At 50.9% G+C, this 17551-nt stretch overlaps 4 protein-coding genes across 4 annotated transcripts; 2 read left to right on the top strand and 2 right to left on the bottom strand.

The window, feature by feature from the left end:
* Positions 1–30: 30 nt before the first annotated feature.
* N7473_011425 (DNA-directed DNA polymerase POL5) lies at positions 31–3408 on the bottom strand. The gene is made up of 5 exons (XM_057157364.1): positions 2943–3408; positions 2282–2876; positions 1424–2220; positions 1064–1366; positions 31–1010 (listed from the first exon to the last, which is right to left on the bottom strand). The coding sequence occupies exons 1-5, from the start codon at positions 3312–3314 to the stop codon at positions 108–110; spliced, it is 2970 nt and encodes a 989-aa protein (XP_057003214.1). The 5' UTR covers positions 3315–3408; the 3' UTR covers positions 31–107.
* A 7726-nt stretch (positions 3409–11134) lies between these two features.
* On the bottom strand, positions 11135–11329 carry N7473_011424 (uncharacterized protein; the record flags this gene model as incomplete). The annotated part of the gene is made up of 1 exon (XM_057157363.1): positions 11135–11329. The coding sequence occupies one exon, from the start codon at positions 11327–11329 to the stop codon at positions 11135–11137; it is 195 nt and encodes a 64-aa protein (XP_057003213.1).
* Positions 11330–11531: 202 nt separating this feature from the next.
* nimT (putative tyrosine protein phosphatase MIH1) lies at positions 11532–13422 on the top strand (the record flags this gene model as incomplete). Its single annotated transcript, XM_057157362.1, has 4 exons — positions 11532–11770; positions 11863–11930; positions 11996–12212; positions 12294–13422. 4 exons carry the CDS (start codon positions 11532–11534, stop codon positions 13420–13422), a joined length of 1653 nt encoding a protein of 550 aa, XP_057003212.1.
* A 1679-nt stretch (positions 13423–15101) lies between these two features.
* Positions 15102–17164, top strand: N7473_011422 (uncharacterized protein; the record flags this gene model as incomplete). The annotated part of the gene is made up of 2 exons (XM_057157361.1): positions 15102–15818; positions 15913–17164. The coding sequence occupies exons 1-2, from the start codon at positions 15706–15708 to the stop codon at positions 17162–17164; spliced, it is 1365 nt and encodes a 454-aa protein (XP_057003211.1). The 5' UTR covers positions 15102–15705.
* Between the last annotated feature and the right edge of the window lie 387 nt (positions 17165–17551).

The raw sequence follows: 17551 nt of genomic DNA, 5'->3' as shown, positions 1-17551 counted from the left end.
CAATAGAAGACCTTTTATAGAAAATGAAAACACATATTTTTGGGGAATAACAAGTGCCAAAATAGACACCAACTATATACACCAACAGCTACCTAGCCACAGTCCACTCAATTCTTCAACTGCTTACTAGCCGACACACACCAGTTATTCCAATCCGTAAAGAAAGACGGCTGAATATGACACTTAGTGCTAATCAACTGCGCCTTCCTCGTCTCCGCATAAACATCAACCACATCCGCAATCGCAGCCTTATCCTGTCCAACAAGCACCTTAACCACAAGCAGCGAAGCCTGACTACACGCCGTCGCATGCGCAGGCGGGCCACTATGACTAGCCTCCTTGTGAATAGCGCGCAACAGTTCCCAAATCGCCTCAGGACCGTCCTCGCTATCAATAGTAGGCAGCGCATTACCCTTGCACAGCTTGGTGTACTCGCGGAGAACGCTGTTGGCCTTGTTGGCGATCTGCTTCACGGTCGAGCGGCGCGTCAGTCTGAGGAGGGGGAGGAGTAGGTCCAAGGCCAGGAGCCGGGAGTGGCATTTCTTGACGAAGATCTCTAGCAGGTCGAGGACGCGGTTTTTGAAGTTGACCATGTTCTCGCGCGCGTCTTTCTTGTCTTTGTGTTGAGAGGCGGCTTGGTGGCGGGCACGGAAGACGTTGGCGAGTTTTTCGTCGACTTCATCCATTTCGTCGTCGTTCATGTCGGCGTCTGAGTCGGAGTCAGAGTCTTTGCCGTCGTCGGCGCGGTGGGTGCCTAGTGCGGCGGCGAGCTTAGCTTCGAAGGCGGCTATTTCGGCGGCGTCTTCTTCGTTGTCTTCGTCTGCTTCTTCCTCTGAGGAGGAGGAGTCGGAGGCGCCTCCGCCGAGGACGACTTCGACGTCGCTGTCTTCATCGTCGACGTCGATCATCTCAACGTCGTCTTCGTCGTCGTCCTCTTCCTCGTCATCGTCATCATCCTGCTCTTCGAACATCTCCTGTTGACCAGCCAGGCTCTCCTTAGCTTCCAGAATCTGCACGAAGGGTTAGACCACGAACAATGGTTATGTAAATGTTTGGGACGTACCGAAATCAACGACTCCAGGCCGTTCTCAGTGACCTGGTCAGCAAAAGCGCCGAAGACTTGCTCGCTCATACGGCGGAACAGCTGCGACTGCTTGGAGGCAAAGCTCAGGAGAATCTCAACCAGAGCATCTGAGGCATCGGAAGTATCCTTCGTCTTGGAGTCTTCTCCCAAGAACTTGGTATAGCAGAACTCCAGCTCGTCGAGCATAGAGACAGCATCGGCATCACCACTGTACACCTGCAAGACGGTCAAGGAGTAAAGAAGCTTGAAAGCGGCGATACTGGAGGTCTCTCCCTTCTTCTCCTGTAGAATCGTATTAGCAGGGAACAAAATGGAAGGGAGTAGCTGCAAATGACATACCTTGCTGGACAACTTCTTCAATGACTTGAAGGCAGCCTTGACCGAGTCCTGTAGCTTATCATCGATGTTGATAATGAACTTGCCGTGCTCCTGCGACTTCGCACCGTCGCGGATCTGGCGCACGACAGCATACGGAATTGTGGCGGCATACTTCTGAGAAGCAAGCAGACTGTTGAGGGAAGAATTGATTCGGTTGCGCAACAGCTCCTGGGTCGCTTGTGACAATGCAGGCTTCGGCGCGCTGTCCATGAAGTAGGCAAAGCGCACGAAGATGAACAAGATCTGCTCGAGAACCGATTGATAGTCCTCTTCGGAGTCACTGTTTCCAGTAGCGGACTTTGCACGCACGATAGACAACAACAGACCAGCAACGAATTGGCGGTTCGACGCAGCAGCCTTCTCCTCGGTAGTGCCGGGGTTCAGGATAAGTTTCTCGAACACGGGAATGATCTCCATAAGAGCATCACTGTTGGCATCAGCCACGATCTTCTCAATGGTCTTGGTCTTGGTGGCTTGATCGAAGTTGACGATTTCGCTGGTTCCCATCAGGCCACGGACTGCGGCTGCGGCGAAACCGGGCTCCTTGGACACGCGAGTCTGGACTGCCTTGGTAGCCTTGACGGCCATCCGGTGCAGGTAGCGATCCTCCACGGCGAGCTGGTTCGTCAGGCATCGGACGAGGTTCTTTGTGAAAATGTGGTTCGCCTGCTGGGGTGAGCCCTCGTTCAGGACTTTGTTGAAGAGGAGGAAACCCCAGAACTTGCGCTCGTCTGAGGATGAGGAGGCAAACAGACCATCTAGATGACAAGACAGTTAGTACTGGAATGTTTTGGGGTCTAACTCATGTTGAAAACTTACTGTCGACAACCTCGGTCCAAAAGTCAACGAAACTCAGACGTGCAGACTTGGACTTGGACTTGGACTTGGAGCTACCCTCCTTGGGAACTTCGCTGGTGCGAGAAATGACCGCATCCCAAGCGAAATGAAGCTTCGAGTTCCACACTCCAGACGACTTGTTTCCCTTGTTCTCGCCCTCGGTCTGCTCGGCAGATGACTCCTTCATGATCTTCGACAGACTACCGCGCTCCTTCGGGTCCAGCGGGTCATCGTGTTTCCAAACCTTGCTCGGCAAATCAGCCTTGGGGAACATGTCCTTAGCGGCCAGCCAGACAGCCACACCTTCCGGAGAGCGGGCCAGGTCGTGCGAGCAAAGACGCTCGACAGCAGCCTCGACGTACTTATCGTCCATCTTACGCGCGGAGAGATCGTAGACACAGCGGTAGAGAATCCAACCACATTCCTCGCGCAACCATGGCTTTTTGTGAGCGAGTTCGAAGATGAGATCGAGGACCTTGGTCCATTCGGTGAACGGGGTAGACGGTTGGAAGAGTATAGAGGACTTGATAATTGCTTCCGCACCGAAGAGGCGGCCAAAGTGGTGATCGCGTTGTTCCTATTAACCAAAAAGATCTCAGATTAGCACAATCGCCTTAGGATTCACGGCTTTGAGGAAACACACCTGTCCAGTCTCACTGCCAGTGGAGTTGGACTGCAACTCCCAAAGCTTCAGCGCATCCGCAATCCCAAACTCAGCCGACTCCCTCTCAGCCGAGAAAATCTGAGTCAGGGCCTCAGTCAGCGCAATGGAGAATCCAATACGAGCAGCCTTGCGGCTACTGCATAGTCCGCGGAACAGCCGCTGAAGGGTCTTCTTGATCTGTTCATCGGTCGGGTTCTTATCGGGAGTGAACTGTGAGACAAGGCCCTGCGCAGCACGCAGACGAATCTCGTCCTTTTCGCTGGCGAGATCCTCGTAGATCTCGACGAGCTTCACGTCGACATTGTACGGTTCGCGACGGCGCTTTTTCGTGGCGTATCTGTCGAACCCCATTTTTTTTTTCTGGTGGTATGGAGATCGGAAGCCAATTAGCTTTCTGCTATGGCTCTTGAAAATTGCAGCTTTGAGATTGGAGCTGCTGAGTTGGTGCTCCTTGCTGGGGAAGCGTGTAGCATTGCTCGTGGAGGCGCAGAAAATTTGGGAGTCGATTGCCTGTTTGGGGTTAGCGTGTTCCGATAAGCTGATAAGAGCTGTCCTTTATCAATTTAGACTCTCGCGTGGTATCACCAGTGCAAGCTCAATCGGTGAGAGAATGATATTTGAAATTGGTAAAGTACAATAGATGTCAAAATAGTATACCTTATTTTCACAGATGAGTTTTATGGTCTTTTGGGTAATGCTTGGCATTTGGGCCTTGGTAGAAAGTCTGCGGGTATAACTATCATGAGGATCTATACATCGATTTTAAGCAAAGACATATCTTCACAGCCCAAGTTGAATAATGGAGTTGAATATGAACAGAAAACAGCCCTCTTTGTCGGTGCTTGTAGCGAAAGAAATACACTGGCTTGATCCCACTGGCTACTAGATTCAATGTACATGTAGTAGCAGAATGTTAAGATTCTCGATATATATTCAATCTCCCTATGACACCACACAACATAATCCACAGATCTAAAATCCCAGATTGAGCCACGAATGCCTCGAATGAAGCCACTCGAACTACCCAAAAATAAGTCCATATATCTCACGCCCCAAGCCTATCAACCAGCCCTGAAATGAAACTTTTCTCTCCAAATCAATCGCCTCAACCGCCGGGCATCCTCGTACCCCCATCATCAACCATAACCCCATCAACCCGACCACATAAAAACGAAGCCGATCAAACCTCCAATCTTTCACCATGTCATTACATGTTTTTTCGTTCTTTCAAGTTCCAGTCTTTCCAATATTTCCAAAGGAATCTCCTCAAAACCCGCAGCTCATCGCCTCGTAATCTGACAAGTTCTTTGTGAGAGGTGTTCAGGGGTATGTAAATTGCTGCATTGTAAGCATGGATGTACAACGGTCCGAGGATCTAGGCCTGGCATTTGCATGGACAAGACGGCATAAATGTAATCCGGACTAAATAGTTCAAAGTCCATCAAGCGATCGTCAGTTACTGTAGTTACTGAGCCCATGCCATTGCGTACTGTGGGTTTGAATGCGCGAGCCCGGTTCCGTGGAGAGTCTGGATGATGGCTCGTTGTCTGGGTAGCCGGGAGCAATTTGTACAGCGTGGCGGGATTAAATAGGAGAGATGGAGGATGGGGGATCCATATGTGCGTTGGCTTGGAAAAAGAAAAGATAGAGAAAAGCAAACTCTGGGCTTGAAAATGTGGATGTGTATACGGGGTACAGCTGGACTTGTAGAGAGTTGGAATCTGATGTGTTTCAATGAATTATGCTGAGTATGTAGCTAAGGCAGCGATGCATCAATATTCGAGCACACGTTCTACAATGGCTACTGCAGGTACGGAGTACTGTATCCTCCGTAGTATACTCTACGCATCGAATCTACTGGTATCATGCACAGGGACTGACACCGCATGGCCAAATGGAATAGATACAACACAAAAGTTCCCGAATCAAACACATGTCCACAACGGAGTACTCTCGACTTTATACTCCATATGGACTCATAGAGTCCCACCCGCAACCCCAGCAACGAGATCTACTGTACTTTTCAAAAAGTTCCACAGGTAATCTCATCCCGAACGAGCTACAGATTAACCTCCTCCTGCATCAATGTGGCACAAACGATAGCGACTGACAAGGCGTGGAGTGGACTACGTGGGTCAACCATGCAGACGCCCTCCTGCAGTGCGCGGTTGACAGCTAACAGCTAACCGCGGGATCAGCATTCAGCGTGGGAAAAAATGAAGACTATTTAAAGGGGTTCCGAGGAATGAGGCAACAAGGCGCGAAGATAAGGGTGTTTTGCTTTTTTGGCCGGGCGTTGTATCACAGATCACAGCGTCCAGGTCAACTGTACAGTGTGCCTGTGCCCCGTATAGAGGATAGTGGAAGAGGGAAAGGAAAAAGCAATTGAACTGACCTTGGGGATTTGATTAATGCGGGTTTGGATTTGGACTATTGCAGTACGGAGTACTCCGTTCTCCATACACTATAGTCTGCATACTCAGTTACTACGGTTTCCAATATGAATCATCGACTACTCCAGAGAGTGGTGACTTCCCACAGCATGGAGTTATCCGGAGCGGGAAACAAAGAGCCCCATTTCCCAAAAATCCATTCTGCGGGCTACTAATCAACTATTGCCCGCGCTACTCGCCTCAAGCTCTTAGCCTATAAACTTAGTCCGTCGAGGCGACAAACCTGTCTGTGATCTATCAGCGACGGCGTAAAATGGTAACCCGGGAGCCGATGGAGCACCGGCCATCCCGTGCCACGATCGGGGCTGTGCGCTAGAGTGGTTAGTGGGTGAACATTTAATTTACGATTTACCCTGGATGGATGGATTATGGGGAGGAGACGGATTTCTCCGTACAGTAATGTATCTTACTTTTCTACCCCGTGTTCGGTCGCCCTATGAGATGAGGCTCTAGAGAAACCGTAAGCAGTAAGAGCATAGATGTCAGCCACCGCCAGGGGGAGGGGTACTGTACAGCACAGGACGGTTCGGAGGATAGGGGGAGGGGAACGGACGGGCGCTTTGTCTACGGGCTCTGGGCGGCTGACAGGCACGCAGCCGAGAGCATGGCTGTTGAGTAGACTCGTAGCCGGGGCATTTCAATAGCGCCGTAGATCGGCGGCGCCGAACTGGAGAATTTTTAGTGACAAATTGAATTTTGATTTTGGGCGCCTTGAAAGATGGGGGCTGCGATTTCCCGGCGCGATGGGATGGGTGAGAGAGGCTAAAGAGTAGTGGACTGTGGAGTGGAGGTTAGATACCCCGTAGGGAATAGTTCAAGGCACATAGCCCAAGCATTGTAGCATAGGAACAAGATTGAGGGGGGAGGCCGAGATGAGATGAGAGATGGTATTTGTGGTAAGGGTAATTCAAGTATTGGGGCTGTCAGATGAAGATCTGACTTGCAGGTTCGTATCGTCAGCGCCAAAACAATAAACATGATGGATGATGCGTTTCCAGAAAACCAGAAACAAGATCCATGGAGGTTAATATTGATTTGTGTTGTTGTTTCGTTGTTCGATGTTATCATCTGATGTCACTGGATGGGGCATTGGCGAGTTCTGGTTGGATGCCGGTCACGGGATTGCGCATCCGGTTCGCGTTGGCGGGAAAGTTTGCTTTGTTTACAGTACGCGTCGGAGCTTCAAGTGGTACATGGCCAGAAAGTATCGAATCAATTCTGACATCACGATAGGGCCAGGTCCATGGAGGAGGGGGAAAGTGGTCCAGATCTGTCTGGGCTGCAGGCATGGCACGGGGAGAGAAGATGTGATGAACCCCGCAGCTGCGAGTTGCGACCAGACCAAGACTCGATGCGACTGGCCGATTGCGCACATGGCGCTGTGACGCAGCTGACGGGTCATATCATCGCGATGATTGACCCCACCCCAGAGCCTAGAGGTCTGGGTCTTTGTAGTCGTGGCGCAGCCTAAACGAGAGGGAAGGCTGTGAGAAAGACAAAGGAAGATCGGGATGCCCGACCAAACACCCTGGTCCATGTCAATGCGAAGGAGTGTAGGGCGGGTTATCAGTCTGTTATTGCAGCCGCTTCGTTGGTCTGATTGGTGTCGACATTGAGGGTTGCAGGCGGCTATCTGACCGTCTGAGCGCTGCGCTGGGTTCTGAAGGGCCCTAACCCCAGATCAAAACAATGTTCCTAAAAAGGCCAACGCGTTTCGTAAACAATGACCTCTTTGTTTGAATGTCTTCAAGGCTTCAAGACGTCATGAAGGCATCATGATCATTGGCGATGAGTGTCTAGCCCGGAGCAGTAGAGCAAGATTCAGAATATCATCCGGAGAGTGACGTAGCCCCACGGACCATCATACGGTCGGTCCATTATTGATTAATTGATTGATAGACAGTGCGACGTGTTAGTGTTCACCGTAACCCACAATCCCGATCATCCCGGTCCCTCTACAGACATGCAGACTGTCGACAGACTCGCACGAGCGCTGCAACCAAATGCAAGCTGGGATGCATTGAGTAGAATTGCTGCGACCTGAGCTGACGGGCCTCGACCGAGGGAATCCCGGGACAACGGCGGGGTGGGAGACGGGCAGGTCGGCGTTTCACCAAGAGCGTGATCAAAGAAGAGGGGGTCCAATGCGAGCCCAGAATAGCACAACACCACACACGACGTGGGGTGCAAGATTTAGTTTGGGAGCTGTGTGCTGATCGCAAGTCCCACTGCGACTGGCTGGCCTTGTCGTCGACTCCATCGACTAGCAGTTTCAGGTTATTTCAGCCGCTTTGATATCATGGTGGCGAATTTTGTGAGCGGGGTTGTTTTGATAATCTCGTGTTGTGTGCTGCTCAATGTTGGTGATTATGACGGGTTGGGGGGTATCATAACAAAGAATCCCGTTCAATGGAGGAGTTTTAGATTGCGAGTGACGTTTTGAGTATTATTGGCAGAGGTAGAGGTGATCTTCGATCGGATCTATTCGATGGAGATGGATTAGTGCTGTATTGTTCGAGTTCAATTAGTGTAGGTTCAGTCGATATAGCTGTGTTTTTGATACCATCCATACACAATAGTATGGGGGTGTGCTGTGCGGTTAATTCAATCAATGACGTCTGGCGAATACGCCTAAACGACTCAACCCGATCGGATCGGAAGAATCATACAGTATCAGCATCGTTACGATCACCATCAAGATGTCCACGATGCCTTCATAATCGATCGAATACCGGAGCAACCCCAGAATTGCTCAGGAAACGCGATGGTTGCCCCGTGTGAAATGGTCGGCCAATACCCAGAGTCACCCGGTCCAGGGCAGAACGAGGGACCTGCAATAAACTACAATGTCTCGCGCACTACCAGGGCTTAATAGCTTAATTACTTACTGTTAGTAGTGTTACCCTTGAAAGACCATCAACCCTACAAAGGGCCCAAGGGGGTGGATGGAAGGGATGCTCGTCATTGAATTCCCCTCGCGGAGCCCTTGATCAACGAGAATGTGGACGAAGCTCCCCAAGTAAGGGCAGCGTCACGGGTATGAGATGATCCTCACTCTACCCCATATTTTGGGTCTGATAACGGTGGAAATCAAGGCAGAGAGAGATCTGGAGATCTCAGATTTTCAATAGTCGCTTTGATCAAGAATGAACTACAGTAATCTTTTCCATTCCTTACTCAATGTTACCCTTTCGTGAAGATTGTTGCATGGCTTCAATTCCTCCGTGCCCACGATGTGGGGTATAGACAGTACAGACAGAGTACACGAGTGTAGTACTGTATGTATTGCTATCCTCATGCATCGAGTAGCCTCCCAGCCCTGGGCAAGGCTCATGCAGGGACGATACCCCTGCCATGATGCTTATATGTCCCTGGCCAATCAAGATACCATAATCTCACCAATCTTACAGTAGCTTATCTCCCCTTCGGAGTAAGTGGTTCAACTTGTTCACTTTTGACTACTGGCTGTATGTTTGATTGCAATTGACTAGATCGCGCGCCTGGCTTCCCCAAGGGGTAACTGATCGCCCTGGTCCCGTTCCAATCGAGTCATCGCCCATTATTCCTCCGAAGTTATTTGCCAGTTGGCGCGATCGAGACCTACCACTGTCGACTAATCAGCGTAGAGTAAATTCCGTAGTTCATCGGAGCTGCTCGGGCGATAGTTACTAACCGTGCGACCGCCGACCGGAGTCACGGAGTACATACGTTTCGTGGTTCTCCGCAACCTCTCCAGTAACAGTATCCTCCACATCACATCAATGGAACGACCAGTGACGTTGTAACTATCCAAATAAGGAAACATTCTCATTTTCCCCTCATGGCATTTTGACTCTATTCATTAAAACCTTTGGGGACAAGATTTATGCTTCCTTGCATATGTTGGCCGATCCCGAAAAATCACTTGCAGCGCACCTCGTTTAGGTTTCTGAGCTCTATTTTCCGACCGAGTGGAACATTGCTAGTGGCTGTGGAGCCCACTCACTGCCACTGGTGTTCTTAGCCTCGATCTTACTCCGTTTTTTTCTTTCTTTTCAGCTGGGTTGTCCACCGTCTTGGTGGTTCTGGTTCCTGAGCAACGGCACGGGATGGGCTTGGTGAGACGAGAAGAAAAAAAACCACACCCTTTTATGGTACTGGTGGATACGGAAGACCCATAGAAGACGCACCGAATGGTGGTTTTATTGGGAGGATTGATGGGAGCTCCGCTAGACGTGGAGTGTGAGGAAATTATGATCATGTACGATGTATGGTATAATGAAGAAAGCTGTCATAATTTACAACGGTTTTATAAAATCTGGAACCGAGAAGTTAGGGCTGTGAGAGTTCTTTGGTTCTCCCCATTAATATTCTAGAGCTAGTAATACTAGGCCAGGGGGAAAGACAGAGAAGAAGGGGAGAGCATATCTAGCGAGGATTAAGCGCAGCTATTGAAGACTGTCTCCCAGGATCCGAGACTGCCAAGGATAGTAGGTTTGTCCTGGGTGAGCTGACGTGCTGATTGCTTACTCTGAGCCGAAGGTACGGTTCAAAGGTCTGCTCCTGCCGTGGTGCCCTAAGCAGTCCCAGCAAAGATCCCTAAGAGACTAAGTCACCCAGTGAACGGGGGTGCACCGAGCGTCTCAGCCAGCCCGAAATGAGAACGGAGGTTCGGGAAACGCTGATAGGCGCTGGGTTGCTGTGCAGCCAGTTAGTCTGAACGATGGGCGGCAAGGGAGTCCGGGCAACCACTGGGGCCAAAAACGGGGAGACCACGGGTGTATTGTACAGAGAGGGCCCCTTAAGAGAGAGAAGTGAATGGGGGAGGGAGGGTTAATTGCACATCGATACTATGTCTGGATTTAATTCGGAGGAATTAAAAAAAAGTGGTCTATTGGAAGAAAGGGTGAAAGGCTGCATACTTGCATACCAGCCAAAAGCGATCGTACCTGAGAAGCACCTCCGCAGTGCAGGATGAGCATGTGTCGGAGGCTCCACTTTGGCAGGGGAGAGGCATTGGCAATTGCAGCCGTCAAGAAGAGAGAGAGAGTGTAGAGGCATCATTACGTAGGGTACCGACAGGAATCATGCGCCGTATGATACAATAGAAGAGAATCTGCTGGAGATAGATTTCCATCATTGAAAGAATAGTTAGAGGATATTATTATTCTACTGTACTCCGTACACTAGTAGAATAGAAGAATTCAAGTATTGACTGTATACCTTCGGTCGCTTATTCAATATTATCACTGTGAAGATCGGAGAAGAATACGGAAAATACCCAATTTGTGAAGTGAGGCTACCTCAGTAGTATGTGAATGGTATCCAGTACTGGCCGTACCATCCATACCACCCATACCATCCATACAGATCCATACCAATACCGACTATACCGTACCCTAATCTGGAGATCCTCCCCACTTGCGTTGCCATTGCAACAGACCCATCCCTTCAGCTTCACGAGTTTCGTTCTTCAAACCCTGCTGTTCCACTTCTTTTTCCTCTTCAATTCCCTTTTTTACGACAATCCCAGCTTCCTCGAATGCCCTTCGACCTCATCGCCAAACCTCACCTTCTCCCTTCCATCCGACCTCCGCCGTGAGAGAGGCTCCTTCGACAATTCCAGGCCTCTCTGTACCTCACTTCTCCTCCCCTCACTCTGCTTGCCCACGAGCTACCGGCCCCTCCCCAATTCCTGCATCCCGACCCTCCGATCGTTCCCCCTCCGGTCATGTCGCTCTAAACTCCGACCACCCCTGCTCCACGAAAGATTCCAGTCTCACCACAGGCGGCTGTGAGGGTGCCTTTCGAGGTATTCAAGGATCTGAGATCTGAGGTACTGGGAACCGGATTTGAGAGAAGGTCATTGTCGACTGCGTCTGCGTGAGCTCGTGGTTTTCGGTCTTGGCGGTCGTGGACATACTGGACATACATTGTGTCGGTCGAACTTGAATTTGCATTTGCATTTTGCATACAGCGTTTTCTTTGAAGCGTCTTTCCGGGTTTCATGCTGGTGGAAAAAAGGCATTGGAATTGGTCGTCTCTCGTTTCTTGACTTGACTCAACCTTCCCCGACTGTATCACCTCGTGATCAACTCCGGTCCAGTTGCAATTCGATATCCCAGCCCTTGCAATCATGGAGCACTCGTCTCCCTTGGCTGCCATGCAGCCTCCCTCTATGCTTTTTGGTCACTGCTTCCGCGCAGATGCTCCTACGTCGTATCCGTCCTTGTCCGGGTTTGGATCCAATAGCTTCAACTTCAAGGATCTATCAATGAAGAAGTCGGGCCCGGATTACTTCAATGTCAAGCCAATCCCCTCGCCCACAGCCAGCCTCGCTGCGGATTTGTCTCAGAACTTTCACATTGATCAAAGGTTCGTTGTGTTGACCTTCTGAGGGTTCGAGGGTTGGGAACAAAGACGGCCATGAACACAAATCATTAAATCCGTGCTAACCCTAATTTTAGCCCACAATTGGCTACGCCACGACGGTCTTTGTTCACTTCCAACATCCTTGGTCAGGCTAATGCTCGTGGTGAGTACTCGTATCAAGGACATGGGAGGGATATCGAAGACTTCAAATACTGACATGACACCCAGACGATGTAATGACCACTCCGCCTCTCCCTTCATCTCCGGCCATGGATGTGATGGAGATGTCCCCTCTGCCTCACAAGCCCGCTTTCGTTGTGACCACTGAGATTGAGGTTCACTCGCCTTCCCCCATGTGCAGTCCAATGGACTCGCCTATCATGTCTGCAGCACCCAGTCCTCTCCAGGCTTCTCCAATGGAGGCCCCGACTCGGGCACCTCTTGAGTAAGACATGCCTCTCTTCCATTGGTCATTCCGAAGCATATACTTCCATGAGAGCATTGTCTGACTGATCAATTCCTGCAGGCGCCGTCGTCCCCACTTCCTCCGTCCCAGCTTGGCCAAGAGCAAGGCTCAGTCCTTTCAGCTTGGAGTGAATCGCCCTAACAACGAGAGCAAAGCACCCGCTTTCCGGTTCAGCACCGCCGGAGCCAAGACCTCGTTGAGCACATCCACTTCCTTGGAGGACATGTTCGGTGACTCTCCTCCTCAAGAGCGATCGGTCTCCCGTAATAGCTCCTTGAACACCCTGGCTCCACCCCGTCTGCGGCCACCCTTCCAACATGCCCGTAGCAGCGGCTCGCCCGCCCCCAACTCCATTCGCAAGCCCTCCCATTCCACAATGCGTCCTCGCAAGCAATGCCGACGATCATTGAGTATGTTTGAGCACCCAGCGGATGTGATTGCCCAAAAAGAGGCCAAGGTACCAGCAAATGCACCCCTCCAGTCCATCAGCGACCTGGAAAGTTCGCCGACCCCCCAGCTTCCTCACTTCGTCCCCGAGGATCAGGCGGACACTCTGCCTCGCATCGGCAAGCACACTCTGCTTGAACTTCTTGACGGGAAGTTCAATGACTGCTTCGACAATATCATGATTGTTGACTGCCGCTTTGAGTACGAGTATGAGGGTGGCCATATCAACGGCGCCCTTAACTACAACGACAAGGAGCGACTTGCGGGTGAACTGTTCGGCGCTCCCAAGTCCCGGACAGCCCTAATCCTGCACTGTGAGTATTCCGCGCACCGCGCACCTATCATGGCCAAGTACATTCGCCATCACGACAGAGCTGTTAATATCGACTCCTACCCTAATCTGACGTACCCCGATCTGTACATTCTCGATGGAGGCTACAGCTCCTTCTTCGCAGAGCATCGTTCTCTCTGCTATCCCCAGAATTACGTTGAAATGAACGCCGACGGTCATGAATTTGCCTGCGAGCGTGGACTCGGCAAGGTCAAGCAGCGTTCCAAGTTGAACCGCGCTCAGACTTTTGCCTTTGGCCAGCAGTCATCTCCGATGGAGGATAGTCCGACTGGACGTCCTCGTCTGGGAAATGATCGAAGCAGCCGTCTTCTGGCATCTCCATTAGGTTCGCCCTTTGCTGTTAGCCCGGTTCCTAATCGGACACCTGGCCGTCGCATGCTTTCTTATTGATCTCTCTTCGCACTTGTGATTTTGCACTGGCGCATGGTGGATTTTTCCATGTTTTGTGTCTTGTTCTTGCAGCGAGGTGTTTTCTGATTTCTTGCATTTTCTCTTTTCCCTTCGTGTGGTTTCCTTCCACCTCCCTTCTTCCTTTTCTTTCAGCTTTCGACAACGACAGCTTCGTTGCCTTGAAAGCTGCGCAGAGCGTGGATTCCTCCGACTTGTCTCTCGACCCCGTTTCAACCCTCTTTCTTGACCACCGACCTGATATCCTGCCGTCGATATCACATCATCCTTTCCTTCCCGGGCTCTCTTTTTTCTTCTTTTTCCCACCTTCCAACCTCCAGAGTCCCGTACGATTCAGCGTTTCCTTTTTGTTCTCTCGACGATATCCGAGCTTCTCGACTTTTTCCTTTTCCGTGCACGGTTTCAAAACATAACCTGCGCCACCAACTATCCATGAACATCACCAATGACTTGACTTGGGCTACTGACATCCATCCTCATGACCCATTACTCCTCAGGCCGTGGACCTGAGTGAATTGAACCTTTCCTATGTTTTCGATGACTACTTGAATCCGACGCCAACAACGTGAAACTGCCCACGAAGACCCGGACGTCCTGGCTTGTCAAGTCACCCCGCCACATGCATCGGAGTTCCTCTCCTGACCAGCGACGCCCGCTAATTTGCATCTCTGCCGCCAACACATTGGCTTTTTCTCATTTTCACCTTTTCCCTTCCCCGCTTAATTCCTTTCACACTTATTGCCCTTTAATCCGGTGTTTCACACACCTTCCTGTACAGGTATCTTTTTTTCATCCCAAGGGAATGATCTGATTCGCCTATTCCCTGCTGTACCAAAGTGTGCACCTCGATGGACACCTACTACTAATGTCTTCATTGCGAGTGCTCCTTGGAGCCATTGCTTACGGGCATTTTGTATTTTCCTTGCATGTTTCCCCTCCCCATACCCGCACATTTTTACCTGGATCCCTGGATTTTCTTGGGATTCAGGCTCTTCATTGTCTGAGGGGGGATTATTGGGGACGGCATAAATCATCAGTGGCTATGCAGCTTGTACATAAACTTGACTTACCCTTTGCCTGTCAGTGAAACAGGACACTCCATTTCTGTGTCACTGTGGGATTTTAATCGGTGTTGCTGGAATGCCAGTTGAGAGGAGGCTGCAGATACAAATTTTCTTGTTTTCCCTTTGTGAGTAGATGAAATGAAAAAAAAACATTCTACAATGAGTTTGTTCTTGGTAGATTCGGATTCTCTAGTAGATTGATTGATCCCCACACTATTATCTGGGTAGTCGATGCATCTTCACCTGCAACACTCGTGTATTACTATTGCTATCTATAGATTGGGATTATTCTCTCTTCTCTCTTCTCAACTCCTTTTCCCTCTACACAGACCTCAGTTCTCAGCTGGTCAAATTAGCAGCGATCGGCAAATGGTGGATTTAAAAGGCCGTCGATTAATGAAGATTGGCGGTTTGAGAATGCGGGTGGACTGTGATAGGCGGAGAACAGGCGGGTTAAACGGGCCCTGACAGTGGATTATGGACTGTAGGGGCTAGGGACTTGAGGGGGCCCTGTCACACCCTTGGCTTTAACTCTCCGTGTTTCAGCATTTTAGCTGCGTCTTGCGCTTTGCACCTCTTCTTCTTCTCTCTCCTCCTCTTTTTTCGTCACGGCCTCTCGCGTCGAGTAAATAGCAGGGCTATCCATTCGTTTTATGGCCCTTGCATGTTTCTGTCTCGAGTCAAACTGGAATTTGGCTTGATCTGATCTCATTTGATCTGATCTGATCCCAGCCCAGCCCCCTCCTTCTTCTCACCAGTTCACATTTCTTGTTGCCTGGTGCCTCTCGTTTCCAATCCAATCGGCTGCGGATTCCTGATCCTCCAGTATTAGCCTCGTCACCTGTCTTGTCTTGGTTTCTTGAAACCCTGGGACACTTTCACACAAGAAAGTTCTCCGTATCCATTCATTTTTTGACTTTGATTTCTATTTCTGTGCTGCTTCGCCGCATCACCCACTCTTGGACGATTTCAGGCTCGGCTGCGCCCCGCCTTGACCCTTCTTCTTTGCAGGGTCCAACGCCGCTTTTATCTATCGCATGCGCGTCCAGTATCGTGGGTTGTCTTTGGAGTTTTGGACATCACCTTGCGAATTGTGATCTGTCTTGATCGGAAATTGGTTCTGCGAATGTCCGTATACGAAGGGGTGTGAATGTTTCGACCGTTCTAGTTGCGCTAGAACACCCGATATAACACCCTCATCATGAGTCCGGCCAGTATGGCGATGTACTGGGTGCGCAGTACCGCGAGTGATATCGAGTCTGTGCCCTCTACCTTCTCGAGCTGGGATAAATGTATGGCAAAGTCATACTGCAAGTGAGTTCCATCTACCCAGATCAGCTAAGTGCGATGGTCTGCGCGCGCTGGAGTGGAGAATCCCCATACTGATCAATGAATGTCTCACACTTAGATGGCCCGTTATTGCCGCCATCATCATCGTCTCCGTCATCGTCATCGGTATCCTAGGCTGTATCATCAATTGTCTCTGCTGTGGTTATCAATGCTGTAAATGCTGTTGCGGATGTTGCTGTCCCTCGGGTCGACGCAGAAACAAACAAGCAAAATACTACGATGAACCAACCCCCTACAACAACCACCAACAACCTCCTGCACACCAACCAAACCCTCATACCGCATACCAACCCTCCCCCGCACCTCCCGTCTACCGTGGCGCCGTCCAAACAGCAACATTCGACAATCCCAAATCCCCGTCGAAAATAGACGAAGATGCTCTCCCACACATGCCCACCTGGGCCGCAGCAGTGGATAAACACGTCGAGGACCCGTCTGCCCACCGCGACGACGTGGAACTAGAACCTTTAAACCCGCAGCACCTGGACAGAAAACAAGGCGGCGCATCACCTCTCCACGTCGCAACCGCGGTCTCGGATTACCCGCCCGACCGCACGGGCTCCGCAGCTGGGTACAGGGGCTTTACACCGACGGATCCCTACGCGCGTCGCTCTCCAGGTCCGGCGACTGCTCTGGCCGCAACTCAGGACCCTTATGGCCGCCGTTCACCGGGCATGTCGCCCCCGCCTAATGCCCACGCCGCGGATCCCTACGCGCGCCGCTCCCCAGGTCCACAGGGGATGGGGGTGATGGATCCCTATGGCCGCCGCTCGCCCGGCCCGGCAACTGCCTACGGCACAGGCACGCCGCAAGACCCCTACGCACGCCGCTCACCAGGCCTGACGTCCCCCGTCGGCGCACCATCGCCCTACGACAACCACCAACATAATTATAACCAGGGCTACGACCACTCCCAGCAACGTCAACAGCCATACGACGAATACCACAACGGCGCCGGCTACCACGCCGTGACATCCCCTTCACCCGTAGCCACTGCCCCCTACCAATCCCAAACCCACCAACAAAACAACACATACAACGCCATGCCAGCATACTCACCACCGACGGAACACCCACCCGCGCTAGCGACCCGAGGTGGTTTCCAGCGTCAACCCTCCTTCGGGTCTAGCCAGTACCCGCCGACGTATACGTCGCACCCTGCATCTCCGCCACCGCCGTTCCAGTCTACAGCGGGCTCGGAATATGGTGCGCATGAGTATGGTGTTGCGGAGTCGGGACGTGATCAGAGGCCGCCGAGTTTGTTGCAGAGTGGGAGGAGGCCGGTGCCGGGGACGTTTAGGGATGTTTAGATGATGAAGGATGGAGATGACTTGATTGATCTCTTTTTTTTTTTTTCTTGTTTATATCCATTTCTTCCAGCATTCAAGATCGATTTTCTTCTTGGTCCTGATTATCTGGGATGATTTGATTTGATTTTTTTTTGTTCCTTTGCCATGCTTCCTTGTGATGTTTGGGTTCATAAGGAAAGCAAGGCACTTTTGATACCATGATTGTGTTGTTTCTTCTTCTTCTTTCTGCTTTGTACTTTGTTTCTGAGGGTTAGGTCTATAATCTCGATTCCTGCTCTGGTCTCTGGGATCCGGGATCTAGCATGTTGATCTATGTCCGTCCGATGACGACCTGATAGTACAGACTACCCACGTCCCTAGACTGACAGAGCTATGTCACACTATGGT

Source organism: Penicillium subrubescens (genome assembly GCF_028828155.1).
Source record: "Penicillium subrubescens strain IBT 31985 chromosome Unknown utg000010l_segment0_segment0, whole genome shotgun sequence".
In the NCBI taxonomy this organism is placed as follows: domain Eukaryota; kingdom Fungi; phylum Ascomycota; class Eurotiomycetes; order Eurotiales; family Aspergillaceae; genus Penicillium; species Penicillium subrubescens.
This window is presented reverse-complemented; position numbering and strand designations above follow the sequence as displayed.

What these genes read in the sequence shown, in the direction of transcription:
- N7473_011425 (XM_057157364.1), bottom strand. Translation starts at nt 3,314, where the DNA reads ATGGGGTTCGACAGATACGCCACGAAAAAGCGCCGTCGCGAACCGTAC. An exon ending in TGAAGAAGTTGTCCAGCAAG is followed by an intron (nt 1,367 to 1,423) that starts GTATGTCATTTG and finishes ACGATTCTACAG; the next exon opens with GAGAAGAAGGGAGAGACCTC. An exon ending in GCCTGGAGTCGTTGATTTCG is followed by an intron (nt 1,011 to 1,063) that starts GTACGTCCCAAA and finishes CCCTTCGTGCAG; the next exon opens with ATTCTGGAAGCTAAGGAGAG.